At 47.7% G+C, this 20,309-nt stretch overlaps 2 protein-coding genes across 9 annotated transcripts in view; both read right to left on the reverse strand.

Annotated features, from left to right (window-relative positions):
* SPATA32 (spermatogenesis associated 32) overlaps positions 1-6,228 on the reverse strand; it is a 17,901-nt gene extending 11,673 nt beyond the window's left edge. The window contains exons 1-2 of the mRNA XM_027872963.1: positions 6,184-6,228; positions 1,246-1,580 (exon numbers count right to left, since the gene is read on the reverse strand). Coding sequence (XP_027728764.1) covers positions 1,246-1,580; positions 6,184-6,228 — 380 coding nt within the window. The remainder of the gene's footprint in view (positions 1-1,245; positions 1,581-6,183) is intronic.
* MAP3K14 (mitogen-activated protein kinase kinase kinase 14) overlaps positions 4,213-20,309 on the reverse strand; it is a 44,849-nt gene continuing 28,752 nt past the window's right edge. For 6 of the 8 annotated variants that reach the window (XM_027872815.1, XM_027872818.1, XM_027872817.1 and 3 more), the window contains exons 4-16: positions 19,648-19,858; positions 18,939-19,508; positions 18,208-18,345; positions 13,189-13,318; positions 12,793-12,924; positions 11,653-11,757; positions 10,932-11,095; positions 10,457-10,607; positions 9,474-9,833; positions 9,154-9,260; positions 8,442-8,586; positions 7,254-7,354; positions 4,213-6,960 (exon numbers count right to left, since the gene is read on the reverse strand). In XM_027872815.1, the coding sequence (XP_027728616.1) occupies positions 6,796-6,960; positions 7,254-7,354; positions 8,442-8,586; positions 9,154-9,260; positions 9,474-9,833; positions 10,457-10,607; positions 10,932-11,095; positions 11,653-11,757; positions 12,793-12,924; positions 13,189-13,318; positions 18,208-18,345; positions 18,939-19,508; positions 19,648-19,858 (2,479 nt within the window). In that variant the 3' untranslated portion in view covers positions 4,213-6,795. The remainder of the gene's footprint in view (positions 6,961-7,253; positions 7,355-8,441; positions 8,587-9,153; positions 9,261-9,473; positions 9,834-10,456; positions 10,608-10,931; positions 11,096-11,652; positions 11,758-12,792; positions 12,925-13,188; positions 13,319-18,207; positions 18,346-18,938; positions 19,509-19,647; positions 19,859-20,309) is intronic. The other 2 variants (XR_003570084.1, XR_003570085.1) reach the window with 2 other exon arrangements.

A 20,309-nucleotide genomic window follows, 5' to 3' on the forward strand; every position in this document is an offset into this window, starting at 1 on the left:
GGAGGAAAGGGAACAAGCATCTATTAAGCCTCTACTATGTATGTGTCAGACACTGTGCTAAGCGTTTTACAAATAATAATTTTAGATAATATCATATAAAGAGTGAGGCTGGTTTCTAGGAACTCTCTAGGACCAAAATGGCACTGAGTCAGGAGAACAGGAGATCAGAGACCAGGGGCCAGGCATCAGGATGCTTGGTCACCAGATCTTTAGAAATATCACATGCCTTTAGTGTGTGACTGTATCCCAATCTTTGGGTGAGGAGAGAAGAGGGACTCCTAGTCTGATGATTTCTGTGTTTTTTTTTCATGCAAATGAACCTGATTTTTGGTGGTGGAGGCAGTTGAGGGGGGTGTGGGGCAGGGAGGAAGAGAAAGAAGGGACCAACCATAATCCCTGCTAGACTGGAGATGGTAGTAGTAGAGACTGTGAAGAAACATGCATGCCTCCCACAACAACAAAAATCACAGGATTAGGTAATGGACTTGTGATTTCATTGGCCCATTGAAGAAACTCTATTGATGCAGGTTGGTACCTTCTTTACTATTAGAGAGCTATGTAGAACACAGAGAATTTAAGGGATTTGTCCAAGGTCTTTCCTGGCTCCATCTAAAGCCAGCTCTGATCTATCAGAGGCTCGCTTTAGAATAGCTTCTGGTTTGCATTATTTATGTCAGGGTTTCCTAGATAAGACAGTCCTCCATAGAGTTTAGGAGAGACAACAGTAGTAGGTGACAGAGACGGAGGTCTATTTCACTGGGGCTTTGAAAGGGCATTTGGTGACCAATGCAGACCTCCAGGAGGGAAGGGGGACTGGGATGGGTTTGCTAATTGACCTTTCATCATTGTGGGGAGGGGGTAAGATCTTCAGTGACAGCGAGTTGGGAGCAGGTGGAGACTAAAAGGGTAGCCTGAGGGTCCCAGGAGTGTGGGAAGGGCAATGCTGATGGCCTGGGGTGATTTTTGCTGGGTCTTCCTTCCTCTTCCTTTGCTTTGCTCCCTTCCTAAAGGAAGCAAGGAGTAGTGGATAGACAGCTGGGCTTAAAAATCAGGAAGATCTGAGCTCAATGTCACCTCGGACGCTTTAATAGCTACGTGACCATGGGTAAATCACGCAACCTCTCTGTGCCACAGTAAAAAAACAAAAAACCGGAGTTTGAAAGGCCAGACTCTATGGCCTCAGTCCGTCTATCTAAGGGCCCTCCCAGCTCTAACTCCGGGATGTCCTTTCACTTCTAACCCTGCGCTCGGGGGACGTCTCTGCGGTCCTGGCCCCGGCTAGAGCCCTCGGTACCCATTCCCCTTGCCCTTGCCTCGGCGCCCCTCCTTCTCGCACCTGTCACCCCCATGCTGACTCCAGTGCCTGCCCCGAATCGGGGAGTGGGCTGGTAGCTGCTGCTTGCCCCTCCGCTTCCAGCGCGGTCTTTGAATCCCCGCCGCTGCCTCGGGGGGAGGAGCGGCGGGGAACCTGTGGCTTCACGGCTCACTGTGACGTCACACGGGCGGCTGGGGCCTGCGGGGGAAAGAGGCAGAAGGAGGTAGGGACGGCGGGGGCCCGGCCCTCTCTCCGCCACGCGCCCCTGGGGTGGAGGGAGCGAACCCCGGCCCGGTGGGAGGAGGAGAAGGAGGAGGAGGACAAGAGGAGGAGGAAGAGGAGGAGGAGGAAAAGAAGAGGAGGAGGAAGAGCAGAGGAGGAGGAGGAGGAAGAGGAGGAGCAGAGGAGGAAGAAGAGCAGAAGAGGAGGAGGAAGAGAAGAGGAAGAGGAGGAAGAGAAAAGGAGGAGGAAGAAGAGAAGAGGAGGAGGAGGAAGAGCAGAGGAGGAGGAGGAAGAGAAGAAGAGGAGGAGGAAGAGCAGACGAGGAGGAGGAAGAGAGGAGGAAGAGAAGAGGAGGAGGAGGAAGAGAAGAGGAGGAAGAGGAGGAAGAGAAGAGGAGGAAGAGGAGGAGGAGGATGCTTGGATGAAGGGGTGGCAGGCAGGGAAGGAGGGAGGTAACGGAGCCCTGGGGCTCCCCCAGACCTGTTTGACTTTCTCCTTCCCAACCTCAGTCTTTCTGGACCTCGGGTTGACGCATGCCCCTCCTCACAAGAAACACTGCTAGACGGAGGCTAGCTCCCTCGGGTGCTCGGCCCCACACGCTAGACTGCTCCCAGCGTCTGTGTTCTCTTCCAGGATCTCAAAGTACCCCAACAGACAGCTACCAACTCAGGGCTTCAGACGGTGGAATTAAGCCTGGTTTCAGTTGGGCTAGCCTTTTGCACCTTAGGGGCAGCTAAGTGGTGTGGTGGATAGTATTGTACCTATACTGAACCCAATTCTAATCCTGCCTCGGACACTAGCTGTGTGACCTTGGGCAAATCAAATCCTCTTTGATTCTGCCTCATCACCTGTGTGACCGACTCTTTCAGGGACCCCATTTGGGATTTTCCTGGCAAAGATACGAGATTGGTTCGCCATTTCCTTCTCTAGCTCATTTGACAGATGAGGAAACTGAGGCAAACAGGGTAAAGTGACTCGCCCAGGGTCACACAGCTAGCAAGTGTCAAGCTGGATTTGAACACAGGAAGATGAGTCTTCCCAGGCTTGGCAGACTCTGTGAACTATGGCGCCACCTAGCTGCCCCTATGTGACCTTAGGCAAGTCATTTAACCTCAGCCTGTTTCCTTATCTGTAAAATGGGGATAACAGCACTTCTCTCCCAAGGTTGTGTCAAAGGAGACACAGGAAGTGCTTTATAAACTTTAAAGGGCTAATAAATGCTATTATTTCTCCACCCACAAGCTCTTTTACTTCCTCTCTCCCTATTTTTGCACATGGAAACGTCCTCCACTTTTCCTTCCACTTCTCCTGTCCCTTGTCTGCCTTTCCTGTTTGGCACTGTGCTAACCTTCCACATAGAAAAGTCTCCTGATTCTCCCTCCATTGTTTCCATAGTACTGTAGATGGGCTGCTGCATTGTAGCATCTCTGTTCCTGTCCCCATCCCCTATGACCATCCTACACGGTTTCAGTCTCCATGGACAGGAAACAAAGGGTGTGTGTGTGTGTGTGTGTGTGTGAGAGAGAGAGAGAGAGAGAGAGAGAGAGAGAGAGAGAGAGAGATAGTGTGATGGACTTCCTGCCTGTTGTAGGCTTTAGCTATTCTGCTCAAAGGACAAAAACTAGCCTGGCAGGGTCCCTCCATACCCAGCTGCTTCATTTTCTATGGGAGTCAGTCATTTGAAGGACAAAGAAAGGGTTAAATATCTGTTTCCCTCCCCCACCCCCACCTCAATGTACCCTCGACTCCAGGACCCCCAAATGCTGCACTCATCAGCTCTTCTAGACATATTGGAAGGAGTGAACACACAAATACAGAGATGCCCAAAGATCTTCTCAAGTTGCTCACTGTCACACAGCTAGGGTCTCAGAGAGAATTGGAACCCAGGTCTTCCTGACTCCAGGTCCAGCACTCTGCCCCCAATGACACTCTCTCCAAGACTGGGTAAATCCTGGAACCTGGGGGCAGGATCCTCACTCATCCACTTGGTGTTTTAAGGGTCTCAGACTCAGCTTAAGTTCATCTTCCATTGACCCAATTGACCAAGAGAACTCAGGTCCTCTAGGAGGCCATTCTACTAGTCCAGCGGTTTCAGGCATTCTACCTACTGCCTACCTGGGTGGGGGTGAGGGGGTGGGGGGGGTCCTCAGGCTAACAGGAATTGAGGCAGGAGTGGTTGACTCCCAGTTCTAAGAAGATGTACAGCTAGCTCACTCAAGGACTCTGGGCCTCTGCCAGTTTTCCTCTGGTGGGTGGCTGTGGAGGTGGGAAATTTGTGTTGGGAGGTGTGTTCTGTAGCCCTTTCTGAGCCACTCCAGAACTTCCTTAATCCTGGATGCTCAGGACTGGGCTCAGTTTGGTTGAGAGGGCCAGTCATTAAGCCACTAGGTGTGCTGGTCCCATGTCAGCCCCCTCTCCTCCCAGTCTGGTTTTGGATGGTGTCCAGGGACTTCCCTGCTGCTGGGTGGAGCACCTGGCTTGGTTTGCGTGCATGGAGCTCTCCACTCTGTTGTAGAAGTTGGGGAGGGCACAACTTAAAGCCTCTGAAAACAGCCCTAGCATGAAATCAGGGAATAGTCTAGAAAGACTCCACCCAAAGGCCAAAGGACATTTCAGGTCAGCTGCCAAGAGGAGCAACAAGGCCTCACGTATAATTGAAGAGGAGACACTTGTTTAGGAAAATAATCATCATTCCAAACTTTATTTTTTTTAAAAAAGGCAACATTTACAATCCAACTCTGAAAAGTCAGTCCATCTTTGTCAGTACTGATGGTGGTGCAAGGAGGGACTTGTTCTCCAGTGTTTGGTGAGACATCTGTCCTTGGCTGGGCAGCTGTGGCTCCACCACAAGTGTCTATTGGCATTTGGGATTCTCAGTGGCTGCACTCAGGTGGAACGACTGGAGAAACCTGGGCCCTCACAACGTGTTTATGCCACCCTCCCCCCCCCGAAGCAACCATCTTAAGGGACCTTAAGATGTCCTTCACATGTCTGGACCATAGATTTAGAGCTGGAAGGGACCTTAGGCTGTCTTTTAGTCCAACTTCCTCTTTACAGATGAGGAGACTGAAGGTCAAAGAGCCTAAGGGACTTGCATGGGGTCATACAAGGGGCAGAGACAGAATTTGAAAACAGGTTGTTTGACTCCAGACTTTCCAGTGGAGCACGCTCCTGCTCATCCACACCCATCTGTCAAGCTTTGGTGCTCTCAGACCCTTAACCTTGATTCAGCTCAACTCCTATGCCCATGATGTCACGGAAAGTTCTGGTGGGAACACAGCCATGCCAGAGCCTTTAGAGGGGGCTCGGTATCCTCTGATGGACCCATCTGTAGAACGAAAAGACCCAAGGGAGGAGGCCAGGGCGAGAAGACTCCCATCCCAGATTAGCTAGGGGGCTGGTGATGTCACGACTGTCCCTCCTCCTAAATGTAAACAGTTCACAGTTGGCTTAATGCTGGCGAGGGTACAGTGATCAGAATGGGAAGGAGGCAGGAGCCAGAAGGTCAATGCTTAGGCTGTGCTCTGCCCCTGACAAAGGCAAAATTCTTTTTCAGCACCTCTCCCAGGCAGGTGGGGAATGGGGGGAAAAGTAGGTGGGAAATCTGAGTTCATTCTGCTTAGACTTTACAATCATCTGTTTATGTGTAAAAATAAAAGGCGGGGGACACAAGGAAAACAACTTGCCTTTAAAGTGGGCAGCGATGCTGCCAAAGTGCTTTGACAAAAAAGGATGCATGAGGACCCAAAGTGCTGCTGTCAGTGCTTGCAGGAACACGGACGTGATGTGGCCTCGGTCAGCCCATGCAGCCCAAGGCGCCTCAGTGCCTTGATCTGCCCCACTGGATCCCTGTTGAGTGGGACACTCGACATGTGAATGAAATCAAGGGTCTGAGGTTCTGGTCTGGCTGAACCTGGCAGCTAGAACCAATAAGAGCCGACGTTTTGCGGGGTACTTCACTTTGCAAAGTGCTTTCATACCAATTATCTCATTTTATCATAATCACACCCTTAGAAACGAAGGATTACTGCAACCACTTTTACATATGAGAAAACTAAGGGAGACTTGTGTGCCTAAGGGCCCAGAAGCATTGGTAGAGCTGGGAATAAAATGTGCTTCTCTCCCCATGCCCAGTCAGTCCTAATTCGGCTGTCCATGAAGAGAACTCTGAAACAGTCTGATGCTAACTCCTCTACCTGGGACAGTAAAGGACTTCTCAAACATGCTGTGACCAGAAGCTCTAGTTAGCCTGACTTCCAAGATGCGACGTAAGTGGGAAAGAGAAACTCACTGAGTAGGCTGTTGACCCACTGCCTACAGTACAGAAAACATGCATTAGGCATTGTGGGATTCAGACAAACTTGCTTCTATCAAGATTCATGTCACACAAATACCTTCTCAAATATATATGCCCCCCCCAAAAAATTGGAGAAGAGAATTCTAACGGGACATTTATGCCTCTACGGATTTTTTTCTTTGCATTTGAAAAGTCTCTCATTTTAAATAGAAGGAAGAGAAGACTTCATATCAAGGTCCTAATTACAGCATGAAGGTGAGCGGGTGGAATGCGGCCCAGCCAGAGGGGAGCAAAAAATGGACCGCCTCAGCCTCCTCATTAACTAAAGGAAGCGCCCCATCCTCCTCACCAGTTCCTGTAACTGCAAACAGGTGAGCACCTTCCGGAAAGCCATCCTGTTCACACCTACCTGCTGGAGGAAAGCAGGGCAAAGTGGCTGTCCCACATTTCCCTTCAACTCCAGATTCAAAGCTGATTTCTCCCTATTGCCGTAAAGTGATTCACTGCTGCTGAACATGCCACACCATCTTTTCTCTGCCAAGAGAGGGAACTCCTTTCTATTCCTAGGAAGGAAGATTTTAAATGTCTTCCTCCTCCACACAGAGCAAGGCCCATACCAGTTCACGTAGTCAGGACTCAAGTGAAGATGACTACACATAGACATAGACACAGACACAGACACAGACACACACCCACACCCACACACCCACACACACACATACACACACACACACCCCATTTCTCCATTACACTGGTGGACTGCTGGGTGGACCATCACAAGTTTCCAAGTCCCAGCTTTCTGGTTTCCAACCTTCTTCCCTACTGCCAGATGCCAAATCTCTTGGAGAAGGCCAAGTCCACTTGCTGTCCTCTTCGGGTAGAACCAAAAGCTGGTACATATTCCAGGACCTCCAAGGCTGATTGCTAGCATCCCAAGCTCTGGGGCTGGAAGGCCGGGAGGCTAGGGCCTATTCTCCAGTTGACCATGCTTGACTCTCCAGGTCCAACTGAAGCTGCAGTCGGGAGCCAGGGTGCACTGAAGGTCGATGCCCGAGTCAGGTACCTCCATGTCATAGTGTACAGGCTGCCCGTCCTTGGTCACCAGGCTGAATGCAGAGGCAGGGATCTGGGAATCGGAGTACAGGACAGAGCAGGCTCAGAAGGGGAATTCAGTAGTTAAAGCAAGCCAAGCTATCTTATGCCACCACTAAGAATCAAAAACTCTTGTGAAGCTAGGCTTTTCCTTACAACAAGTCTGGCATTCCTCTTGCTCTCATTAAGCTCAGGAAGTCTTTGGTCCATCCTCCTATACTTTCCCATCTCTGGCACCCCACATCATGCCTGAGCCAGGTACTTCATGGGGCTCCCACTTCTTCTGATTTATGACCCTGCTCCCTGAGGTGGTCTCTGCCATCTTACCTGGCTGCTGATTCCCGTGGCGATGTCTCCCACCTTGGCTCGGTGGAACTCTCGTATATGCAGGTGCTCACCGTTTAGAGACTGGATTTGGATTTTCACACCTGAAAGACAGGTGTGACCATGAGCAGGAGAGAAGTTCCAAGATGTGGGATCCTTAAAGCTGGGGGACAGTGGCGGGGGGGGGCGGGGAATAGGGTTGGAGCCTTCTGTCAAGGTTACTTTGTAATCACCTATGGGCTCCCACTCCTCTGAAGGAAAGAGGAAATTTATTTTTTGTCATCGAAGAAAACTGAAGAGATTATGCCTAAAGCTATGTGACCATTTTCCCCCCAGAAGTTTTCTTCTGATATGTGGCTCTCAAATGTGAAGGGCCACAACTGGCTTTTAGGATGTTACAGGCACAGAATTTTGATGCAGGTTAGCATGGCTGTTAAAAACAAAAACAAAAACCAACCCAACAGCTATTAATCAGGTTGTGGGCAGCTAAGAATTTAAAAATACAACTCATTGTATTGGAGCCTTATTTGACCACTGTATTATCCAATGTATCATCAGTATGCCACTGGTAACCAGGAAAGGCTGGGGAAATTTTTTATGTGATGATGGGAGTTTCTGAGTCTATTTGCAAAGCCACAAAACCAGGCTTGTGAGCCAAGTTTCAAAATAAGGCCATTTTCTCCTCCCCTTCCTCCCTTCCCCCGCGGTCTGGTATCATCACCCTGAGGATTCCAGGGCCAAGGCACAACCGCAGAGTGCCCTGGATTATGGTAGCCACAGAGGAATTACTGAGTTCTGGGTCGACACATCCCAAGGGGCCTGTTTTCTCCTCTTCCCATTCAGCTGATAAAATGAATTTGTTTTCTATTTTTGGCTCCCTTCTAGGGTGGAAGACATTGTCTGCTTATCTAAGTCACATAGGGTCCTTCCAATACCCTAAAAAGTCCAGAAGTCAGAAAATGTTGAGGACAAGATTTTTCCCACTGCCCTACTGCAAAAAGCCATAGATGGGAGAAGGATTTTCATCCAGGACCCTATTTGCTGAATAGGTGAGTCAAGTACTGAAAAATCCTCCTGGTATGAGCTAACGGAGAAGAAAAAATGAACAACTTAATGTTCTTGTACAGACCAAATGTTATTTTACAGATACAGGGCCAGGGGAGCCTGAGCTAGGTGGGCAACTGATCCTACCATTGAAATAGCTGGGCGTGTCTGTGTGCCGGCTTCGCCCCAGTAGGTTGTTCCAGCTGAAACTCTGCCCATCTGCCTGACTGTTCCACGAGTGGATTCCAGAGCTGAAGTTCTCTCGTAAGCTCTGAGAAACCTTGGACAGGTTCTGAAATCAAAAGGGGACAAAGTCAGCCCGCTTATTCCCAGTCTTGCGATTCCAACCCAGGGCTGAGGCTAATTTCCTGTCGGTCACATTTTGGGAAAAGGTGCCACCTTCCTTCTCAAATTGGTAGAGAAACAGTTAAAATTCCATATAGGATCATTGGTCCAGGTTGACACTCTTACAATCTTGAGAGATTTGAGCAGGGGCTCATGAAGGGCCTAACATAAAAGGGAAAGCAAATCATTTGAATGAGGGCCAATATGCCAATTAATTCTGCCATGTCCTGCGGTTATTTAGACCCACTTCTATATCAGCTGAAGCTGGATTGTTTTCTCCATTAAAAAGTCTCCCTAAGAGATGCTGTCCTCTGATTACTAAAGGAAAGGAGGTAGACAAAACTGAGGCAAGGAAATCTGCTTGCTTTTTCTCCTACTCACACACACAGACCATTCACCAGCCCCTACAAGTATCAACCACCTAGTTTCCCAATATGAACCCATCCTATGGAGATACAGACGGTGTGCATTAATCAATACCCCCAGAGCTATCCTTGGGAAATGAGTTATTTACCTTCTCACCAGCATCAGATAGGGAGAGGCTGTCAATGCTGAGACATGACAGCATCTGCTCCTGCTCCTCTAGGGAGTATGGCTGAGACAGGCTGTTCAGAAATAATTCTGCAAGAAAAAAACAGGACACGAGATAAGACCCTAGCAGTGGACTGACTCCCCCACCCAGCTACAGAGAACAGAGGGGCTCGAGGCAAAGCAGGGAGTCTCATTGGAGAAGAGAACCCACAAAACACAAAGCTTAAGAAGGAAGAACAGGCCACCACAGAGCTAGGTCCTCTCAGTGACCAGGCCTAGACTGTTTCACGAGAAGCTCATTACCTATCTCAAGCTGCTGGAGTTCCTCATCTGAAGAGGTTGATTTTCGCTCCCCTGAACTGCAGCTCTTGGTGGGGACGTGGCCCAGGGAAGAAAGGGGCAGAGGCTCCCAGGTCCCAGACTCCTCCTGGCTCAGCCTCAGGGGCAACAGCTTATTTCGCTCTGGTGGCTCTGGTGGTAAAGGTGGCTGAAGTTTGGTGGTCAAACCCACTGCCTCAATGGCCAGCCCAGGCCCTGGAGCCTCTGGGATGGGCCCACTTGGCAAAGACAACGATTCCAGTATTTCTAGACTATTCTCTTTGTTTGAAGGCAACTGTCTTGGTTCCTTATATTGTCCTCTCCAAGGACTTTTCAAACCTCCCACTATAAAACACAAAGGATACACAGGTTAAACATTTTAGGGAGGATAGATGCTGTTTGCACCACATCTACTTTTCTATGGGTCCTGAGGTGCCTGGAAATGGGATATTGACGAAGAAGTTTCATATTGGGTGAGCTAGTGAACAGGCTAATGAAGAGACAAAGAAAGGCTCCTAGGGAAGGGAATAGGGATAGTTTCCTGAGTTTGGGGGATGCTTCAGAGACATAAATCTATCTAGTAATGATAACAATCCATTTCTTTTATTCTACTTTTAATATTGGTAACTGTGATTAAGAAGCTGCAAAACAGACCAGGAAGAATGTCTCAGTTAATAGCAAAGAGAAGATTCTGAAACCAGGGACTAGAGAAGAAAATTTCCCTGCAATGGAAGCAATCCAGGGACCCCATTTTAGATTCCAAGAGTAAACTAGTGTTTCCTTGCTCCAAAAGCTCCCTTGTACCCAGTCAGTGCTCCCCGGGAGGGTGGGCCCACAGGATGCTCTACTTGTGGACGAGGTCAATAGCACAGTTTGGAAGTCCTGTCTGTTTTGTCAAATGGATCTCAGAGGCCCCCTGACTTGGGGAGGAAATAGCTCAGTCGGAGAAGTGGTATTAAGTTCCTTACCATGCTGCAATGCCAGACAGATTTTCCTCCTCAGCTCTGTGGCTGATGCCCTCTGGACAGGCTCCTTCTCCAGGCCCTCCTGGATGGCCTGAGCAGTAAGAGGGGTACAAGAGGGCGGAATCTCTCTCACAGGTGGTGGCTCATTGGCAATCTGTGAGATTCAGAAAGAAGAGTGGGTGGCCTTTGCCTTGAGAAATAAATTCTATATATTCCATTTTCTCTTCCTTCTAAGCACTTTGTTTTGGAGTTAAAATGTCAAAAATTAGGCTCTAGCCTGGGACCTTGAAGGTACAAGCAATGGCTTGGCTTAGGGACTCTAGCAAAAAGGAGAACAACATTAGGTGGGGGTAGCAAGAGTCAGGCAGCAGGAAGCTGGAGGTCCTTGAGACTTGAACCCATCAGGGCACAAGGGTGTGGTGGGAGGGGAATCCCTGACCCACCCAGGCAACTCCTGGATGGGCTAATCATCACTCACCTTGAGGCAGAGAGGCCGACTATAATAGTGGGTCCAAGGGTGACGCCCATTGAGCATGTGCAGCATCATGCAGCAGCTGCTCCAAATGTCTACCTTGGAGTCACAGCGTTTTCCCATCACCACTTCTGGAGCCATGTGGGTCTCTGTGCCAGGGATGTAGTTCCCTACAAAAGCAAAGGTAAAAACATTTCTTGAAATTCTAGCAAGCAGGAGGCTGGGGGATAACCACCCACTGATCTCCCATGGCCCCTTCCAAAGTCACTTTGTAAAGGAAATTTAAAGATACAAGTCTTCCAAATGAAATTCATAGTTGATGGACCAAATTGGTGAAAACATGTACAATACAATCTGTTCTAGGAACTGGTGAAATTATGTCTATAATGGTCCTTGACTTCTGTACTAAGCTTCATCTTTAATGTGCTTTTTAAGGGTGTGGGTCTGTGTGAGAGTCAGACAATGAAAATAAATTTATACTTAGAATCCCCAACATGACTTTCTCAATAAGAAAGGATCAGATATAACTAACAGTTTGTTTTTGATTCAGTCAAAATCAATACATTTTAAAATCCAGGGACTGGGTGAACAGAAAGATGTCTTCAAGCACGTCAGTCCAAAATGGTAGTTTTGTTGACACTATTGGCCACTCAGTTAACTAGTGGCCACAAAAATAGGGTTAATCCAAGAACCCTGATAGATTCTGAATCTAGGAGACAGACCTTACCTGTAAGAAAGGACTTTCCCAAGCCATCAGGCTGCAAATTGGTGGAATGGCCAAAGTCACAGAGGAGCGCCCGGCTGCCATCACCAGACAAGAGAACATTGTCAGCTGTTGGGAGCCCAGAGGTAGAAGATGAGGATCAGGAAGGGGAGTGATGCTGCTTTACATGCCACCCCCAGCTTAGCCTGGTCTGGTCCTCAATGAGTCCATGTTCTGGCTAACTCAGAACAGCTGTGGATGTTTCTAATTAATTTCATTACTCATAAATGGGAGAGGGTTACAGCTCACACTGGAATTGGATTCAAACTCTGTAAACTTCCCTCCCAAAGTTCAGTTAACTCTGTCATTCATTCCACTCCTGGCTACTTCCAGTCTCTTCAGTGCAGGAGGTATTGGTCAATTTGGCACACATATGCCAATAAGGAAAGGCTGGCCTTCAGGGAAGGAAGTGGAAAAGGGTGCCCAAGATGCCCATTTTGGTGGCACTGCCTCCAGAATTCTGTTCTGTTAAAGTACATTTTTAGCATTCCCAAATCTAGTTCTGGAATTATAGACATTAGGATGACTACTGTCAGTTCTCCAACAATACCAATTACTACAAATTACAATGCTCAAGAATCAAAAGCATTGAAAACATATTTTCCCTTTGACTAGAGAATAGATTCTTAACCTTTTTGGGGTCAATAATTCTATATCCTTCTGTCTGTTAATCATTTCCTATTCATCCTGTGTGTAGCTTGCTTTGTATATATTTATTTGCATGTTGTCTACCCCATTAGATTGTAAGCTTCCTGAAGGCAGGGGCGGTCTTTTGCTTCTTTTTGTATCCCTAACACTTATCACAGTGCCTAGCACATAGTAGATGCTTAATAGATATTGGTGGATTGTCATGGGCCCCTTTGACTGTCTAGTGAAACCTATGGATTTCTTCTCAGAATAATGTTTTTAAATACATCAAATAAAATCCATGGAATTACAAAAGAAACACATTCTACTGAAATAGCTATAAAACATTAAAAAAAAAAAGTTCACAGACCCCAGGTTAAGAACCTCTGGACTAGAGGATGATTGGGAAGGAAGAAAAGACTAGGAAGACTAATCATCCAGCAAGATGGAGTCAAGGAACTTGTGGTCAAAGGTCACCTTTCACATCTCCATGAAGAATCCTTCGTGTATGGAGATATTCCAGCCCTTCCAAGGCTTGTCCCAAATAATAAAGGGCTCGGTCTTCAGGTAGACAGCCTTTCTGTTTTATCAGCTGACCCAGTGAGCCACCTAAAAGGGAAAAAAAATAGTTCTAGTCTTTAGATTGTCATGTTCAAGAATAACACTGTTCTCCTAGATCCTCCCCCTATTGAATTACAGTCTTAGCTGCTCATCAAGAAGAGTACCTAAGTAGAGTAGCAACAATCAGGAGCTAATCAAAGCAATTCCCCCCAGAGGTAGGGAGAACTGAGAGAGCTGAGAGAAGTCCTCACTTCTGAGAGGCAAAGACAGATGTATCCTGTAGAAGGAAGGGCCTCAGCCATTGTTTCTTACCTTCCATCAGCTCCATGAAGATGTTGATCCAAGGACCTTCCTTCACAGCACCATACAAAGGGACAAAGTTGGGTGACGTCAGTCCAGCACATGCCGTTAACTCTTCTGCACGAAAAACTCCGACATGCACCTGAAAGGAACCAGAAGGGGGAGACAAAAATCAGTTGGTAACTTCAATCTATCAGAGTGGACAACAGAAGGTGGTTTATTTGGCATCCTTTCAACCAGAAATTTCTGTCCCCTTCTGGTACAATGCTATTTGTTTGTTTGTGATGATAACCCTGAGGCACTGCAAGAGCATAGAGTATTTTGTAAGTTATTCATGACTCAATTACAGTCAAGGTTTTATTGTTAGGTGTGTTTTATTTTATTGAATTTTACCCCAAACTGGCAATCCATATTTGTAGTACACATAGCTCATTATTAACCATGGTATCTCAACACTATCTACCAATCATTCTGGATAACAATAATTTGTTGTATTTATTCAACATCCAATCTCTCTTGGCATTTTGCTGAGCACTGAACAGATCTAATTGAGAAAAAAAGAACATGGTCCTTCTTCATCCCAGGGTGCAGAGAGGAAGAGGAGGCACAGTAGGGGTGGTTACGAGGCTCTATCTAAATTGATGGTAGCTCTTATAAAATCAGCCTTCAGCCTGCTAGCATTTGGGTCTCTTTTTATTACACAACCTGGGTTTCCATTCAGATTACTGGTCAGATTTCCTTGGTCACCTGTGCTTTGGACTTCTGTTAAAAGGAACCTACAAGGTCACAGACCCAAGCTCTGAAATGCTCTGCACACCTTTTCCCTGTCCAATCAGAACCTCTGCTCTGGTTCTTGTTGATCTCAGAATAAAGCACTGTTAAGCCCAGCAGAGGGCACCAGTGTAGCAGCACTCCCCTCCCCCAAGGGACCCCAAGGGATCTACCACATGCTTTCTTAGTGATTTAGTAGAGCAGGGTAATGTTCCTGGAACAGCTAATCTAGCATAATAGAAGCTTTGATTGCATGGGAAACTTTGCATGTGCTGCCTCTCCGTGGAAAATGTAGCTTTTCTAGTTATAAACAATGTAGTGGATGGCTTAGTAAAAAAGTTTAAGAACTTGCTCAAAATTTTTTTTTAAATTATCTGCCTTCCCACCTCTAAGATCCTTAACCAAGTGGCAATAGGATGAAAATCTCTCCATTACTATGAAAAATGCAAACCTGAAAGGTGTTTTTAATATTTCAAAAGATTTATAGGTATAACATATAACTTAACCATGCAATGTTTCAGACCTGGAGATTTGCGTGTTTATGAATGCATGGGGCTATGCTGGGCACCAGACAAAGCAAGTTAGAGACATTCTCTGCTCTTAAGGAGCTAACACTGAGCCTATGGCATGATGAAGTGAGTTAGCTAAGATCTCACCATTACAAATTTGTTGGTTGTTTTTTAGCTGTGTCCAACTCTTTGTGACCCCATCTGGGGTTTTCTTGGCAGATACTGGAGTGGTTTGCCACTTCCTTCAAGTCATTTTATAGATGAGGAAACTGAGGCAAACAGAGTTAAGTGACTTGTTGAGGGTCACAAAGCTAGTGAGTGACTGAGGTCGGATTTGAACTCACGTCTTCCTGCCTCCAGGCCTGGCACTCTATCCGTTGTGCCACCTAGCTGCCCTTCACAAACCTGTGGCAAATCTAATACAGGTCCTCTGACACCCCTGAGTTGTTCTGACCACTGATGCAGGATTTTCAATACTGGTAAACACTTGCCATATGCGGTGAATCAGTGACTCTAACGGTCTAGAAGGAGAAGCAACAAGTGCTGGCGTCATCATGCGGTATCTGTACTTCTGTGTTCCCCCCCAGAACTCGGAAGCATCCCTTTCCTGGTTTTTCTGACACCCATAATGTGCTGCCTCGACCCCTGATCCTCCCAGATAACTCCCATGCCCGATAACTTCTTGAGGCCCTTGGGGGGAAGGAAAACATAAAGTTTTATTCCTCAATACTGAACCCACGTATGCCAGCCTCCTCTTCTGTCCTGTTACAAGAACAACAGAGTGGTCTAGTGAACTGCTTTGCCAGCTACTTCTGGGGATCAGAACTGAATTAAGCGTTGAAGAGATTTGGGTGGGGAGGCACTGAGATCAGCCAGCCCAGGCAGTCTTCAACAAGTGATCTGGTGCTGGGAAGTCTAAATGTGCTTTGGTTTGAGGTATCTGTATTGGCTTTGGGGGAAGGGAGAGATTCCCTATTTTTCTACTCCACTGTTGTTTTTGTTGCCGAGGAGTCAGAACTGTAGTATGAGAACAGCTGAGAAGTCTGGTGGTAACATCCCTCAGTACTCAAGTGTTCATTTGCAATCCACTTTACAAACTTTAAACTTCCCATCCCCCTGCTGGGTGAAATGGCTGAGTGTTTTTTATGACTGAGTGGCAAACTTGAGCAGAGAAGGTCAGGCATTTGGCCCTAGACTCTAAGCAGAAGATGATGACCAATGCTGGCGAAAACTTGACGGGAGAGAGGGTGGAGGCGCTCAGTTATTAAACTGATGCAGTATTTCTGCAGGTTCAGTTAACAGTGCGGTCAGTCAGTTTTCCATAAAAGGAGAGGGTTAGATTAAAATTCTAGCCTAGGCGAGAGGAGCAAGGTACGTAGTAGGATTGCAGTCACTTCTCCAACAGTATGGCTCACTCCCAAATACATCAGCTAGAGATGGAAGCTGGGGGGGGGGGTGGTGCAGCAGCACAGGGCATTGAAAATATACGTCTGCTTGTTAGATGATCACCAAGGCCCTTTCCAGCTGTAACAATCTACGAGTGTGACGTGATACACCAAACTCCATGGCTGTGCCTGGCCCAACAGAACACACCACACCCTTACTCAGGCTAGATTTTAGATTTATACAGCTAATGCCACGTCAACCACACCTTACAAACCATATGATGCTTTCTGTTTTTCACTCGGCCCAAACACAATACTCAGAGCCAGTTATTAGATCCCTTTTGTTCTATGTTGGTCAGCTTATGTCTTTGAATCTAAGATGTTTTCATTTTTTAAGTTCGTTTTACCCTGCATCAAAGAGGTGACATTAGTCTGTTCTAACTTTTGCCTCCAAATCCCTCAGCTGCTGTCACCAAGAAGAGAGGTCAAGAGGAGAAGCCAGGTAGTGCCCAACTCATATGAGCTGTGTGCTAGAAGGCAGAAGAGGGGGCAGCTGAATCAGGCAGGGTAGAGCAAGGACAAGGCTGGGCACAAGGCAAGGAAGGGTCAATAAGGAGCAAGGCTAATACGCTTAGGCTCCTGCCACTGACTCATATCTTTTCCTGCTCAGCCTCATAATAATGTATCAGAGAAAAAGCCCTAGCTGGGCAGTCAGGAAATCTGGGTACTGGTTAAGTACAGGGAAGATAAGGAAAACAGTGCTATCCACTTGAGTGGCCAGTACTCTGGGACATCAGTGTAGAGAAATGCTTTGTATCACAGTGGTCAGGGACCCAGGCCAGGAGTGAGAAAGACTTGAGTGAAGGTCCTGCCTCAGGCCTATGCTGGCAAGCCTTTTTTTTTTTTCTTTTAAAGGCAATTGGGGTTAAGTGACTTGCCCAGGGTCACATAGCTAGTAGGTGTCAAGTGTTTGGTCTGAGGCCAGATTTGAACTCAGGTCCTCCTGACTTCAGGCCTGGTGCTCTACCTACTGTGCCACCTAGCTGCCCCTATCTACACTGATATCAATTAATCAACAAATATTTATTAAATGACTATCATGTGCCAGGTATGTTAAACTCAGGGGATACAAGTACACAGAACGAGCTTACATTCTAATGGTGGAGACCGCACATAGATATAAAAAAATATATATAGTGTAAATATAGTTAATAAATACACATACAACGTAGTTAAATACAGGCCTGTTTGGGAGGGAGGGCACCAACATTTGGGGGACTGCAGAAGGTTTCATGCAGAAGATGGTGCCTGAGTGGCATCTTAAAGGAAAAGAGAGAATCTTATGAGATAATGGTTAGGGAGAGAGTGAATTCCAGGCCTGGGGGATGGCCAGGGCAAAGGCATGGAGATCAGAAATGGAGAGTCACGAGTGAGGCTGTTTCCCTGGATCAGAGTGTAGGAGGGTTAGTAATGTCCAATGAGGCTAGAAAGGCTTGAACTCACCAAGAGTTCCCCACAGGGATGAAACCATAGGTCTGTGTTCCTACTCCTCTCTGCCCCCCCCACCCCCAACCCAGAAAAGAGCCTGAATGTTGGGGTAGAAATAACGAAGGAACTTCAGTGTTCCAGGACCGGCTGTGACCCTGCCTTTTCACCTTAGAAAAGGCACTTCACTCTTCTGGTCTTCAACTCCAAATGACTGTTGCTCCAGAGCCAGAAGGGGCCTCAGAGACCCTCATTTGACAGACGAAGGCCCCAAAGCCCAAGCACGTTAGTTATGTAGGTTACAGGCAGAATCTGAACCCAGGTCTTCAGACTCTAGATTAGTGAGTTTTTCCACTCAGCCACAATGCTCCACTCATCTTTAAAATGAGAAGGTTAGATGAGATATTTTGCTAAGTTCTTTTCAGCTGCAAAATTCTGGAATTCTTTCTTCTCCTCCTAGTTTATCTCATTTTGACATCACCCCTTTCTCCTGCTGGGGAGATTCTCTCTAGATTCTGGCCCACACGGAATCATGTTTGACTGACTGCAGCCTTTGTAGTGGCCTAATACCCTGGGTCCCCCGCAGGGGAGCCTCAAACATGAACACGAGGATCCCTGCATTTTTGTACCATACATAAACGCATATACACATACATATACTAACAAAAATACAGTTCCTGCTCTGGGTTGTGGGAGAATGGGTGCTTTCCTCTCAGCCTGACCAAAGCAGACAGCACCAGCAGCAGGCCTCTGTGACACGCCAGACCCAAAGCTGCTCGGCGATCGTCCTTGAAAGAAAGCAAGGAAGGAACACAGCTGGAAGTCCGCCTGGCTCCCCACGTGACTGGCTGCCCTGCTTATCCTCAAGAGCCCCTGCATACCTTTTTGACAGCACACTGAAACCCTGTCTGCTTGTCTTCCATTCTGTACACCTCCCCAAAGGAACCTCTGCCCAGGCAGTCTTGGCTCTTGGTCCAGTGAACTTCTTCTTGGTATTCGTAATCCACTGGTTTGAGTTTCTAAGGAGAGACACACTAGAATCAAAGGCCAGGAATCCAAGCCCTAAATGGCGTATGGACAAAGGACTGAAGCAGGAAAGTGTTTTCTAAGCTATCGTTTTTGGTGGCACTCCCTCAGCCCTGATGTTTCTGACCCAGACTCAGCAAGTTAAGTGTTGAGCTGCTTCCATCCCAAAGTGACCTGGAGCCTCTGAGCTGTGCAAGTCAGGCTGTTGTGAAGAAAAAGTCTCCAAATTAATACCAGAGTGTCCACTGCTCAAACCACCTGAGGTTGGTGACTAACTGGCCTGCTCACCAGAATGGCAGTCATGGACACAAGGTCAGAAGCACACTGTAACAGGCTCTAACACGGGATAATTCTAAATGCAGTACCAGCTTAGCATTTTGGACAGCCTAGTTGTGGCAATTCAATTTCATTTATGAAAAAAAAATTTTTTTTCAACAATGGGAAACTAGAAAACGGTCTTTCAGGTTTTCTAAGGCTCCTATCCTTCCCAGCCCCAGCCCCAGCCCCATGTTGCCTGGAGGGGATTCTTGTTTTAGCTCTGGGTAGTTGTCCCCACCTGCCCTGAGGAGTGCTCTTGCTGGGTTACCTCAGTGAGCAGGACGCCTTCGTTTTCTTCTGTCTCCGGTACTGGGCCTCGGTGACCTGTCCCTCCTCCTCGCCAGGTCTTGGCAAGGCTGGTGAGGTTCCTGGGCTCACCCACACTCACACTCCCTTTCAGGGCATGCACGAGATATTCCTCCACGGAAAGCTTCTCAGAGGTGCCATGCTTTGGACAGGGTGTTTCCAGGCCTAAGCCAGACAGGTGGCGCTGGCTATCTACACGGGCCAAGTTGCCCAGCAAGAAGGTCCCCAACGGTCTGGGCTTTTGAACGAGAAGTGGGGAGAAGGGGAAAGGATGGGGCAATTTCTTGTAGGGGGAAGAGCGCAGTAGGTCTGGTTGGGGGATGAAGTCCTTGGGGTGATGAAGTTTCCACACGTGGTTCAGGCACTGCACTGGGCTGATCAGTTTATGGAGTTCAGCTCGAGGGTGTGTTTTCAGTGCTGAATGCAGGCCTACTCCAACCTTCTCAAAAACCAATGGGCTGTGGCGCATCTCTTTTGGACGGTTGGAGAACTGAGGGACATTGCTGAAATATGGGCCTGAGGACTCATCCTCCTAGTGGGAAAACATGAGCATTAGGGCAGAGCCTCAAGTGAGAACTATCACTCAACACCCTGTCTGTCCTCCGCCATCCCACCTCCAACTGGCAGAGGCCATACACAAGGAGCCACAGGGCAGAGCTTAGCTTGCTCACCTGTACAGGGATCATGCAGGTTTCTTGCTCAGGAGTTTTGGGGAGAGGCTTGGCCAAGGGTCCACCCCTCTGGCCTAGCACCTTGGAACTTTTCTTCTTTCGTTTCTTCCCAGCCTTGTTTCGACGCTTTGCCTTCCAACAGGCAGGGGTCATTTTCCCCTCCGTTGCATGGGCGACATTGTTGGGGATTTGGTCTAGACTATCAGATCGGCTGTCAAAGGGAGAGATGCTCTGTTTCAATAGGCACGTGCAAGTGCCTCCTGGAAGCTCTCTCTCTGCCCTCCATCCCCTGTACCCATCTCATCCAAAGGGATCATCGCAGGGATGGTTAAGAACAAGCAGGTGAGAAACAGAGAGGGGTCAAACACCAGGGAGGGAGGGCTCCAGACTCATCCAAGGTTTGTTTTGGTCACTTCCTGAAGGAGGATTTTAGAGGAACATTTTGCTGCTGCTGAAGGCCTCCCCTCCCTATCTCCAATTCATTCTTAGAGGAATGTGAGATTTGTTGACAAGATTTGTGACAAGATTTGAGCAGCTCCACATTAATACCAGAATGTCTGTTACTTAAACCTCTTGAGGCTAGTGCCTAACTGGCCTGGCTGGCAGTGACCTCTTCTGCCTAGGAACTCTGGGAGCATGTTTAAATCCCATCCCAACACTTC

Source organism: Vombatus ursinus, unplaced genomic scaffold (assembly GCF_900497805.2).
Source record: "Vombatus ursinus unplaced genomic scaffold, bare-nosed wombat genome assembly UNPS02014801.1, whole genome shotgun sequence".
NCBI lineage: Eukaryota > Metazoa > Chordata > Mammalia > Diprotodontia > Vombatidae > Vombatus > Vombatus ursinus.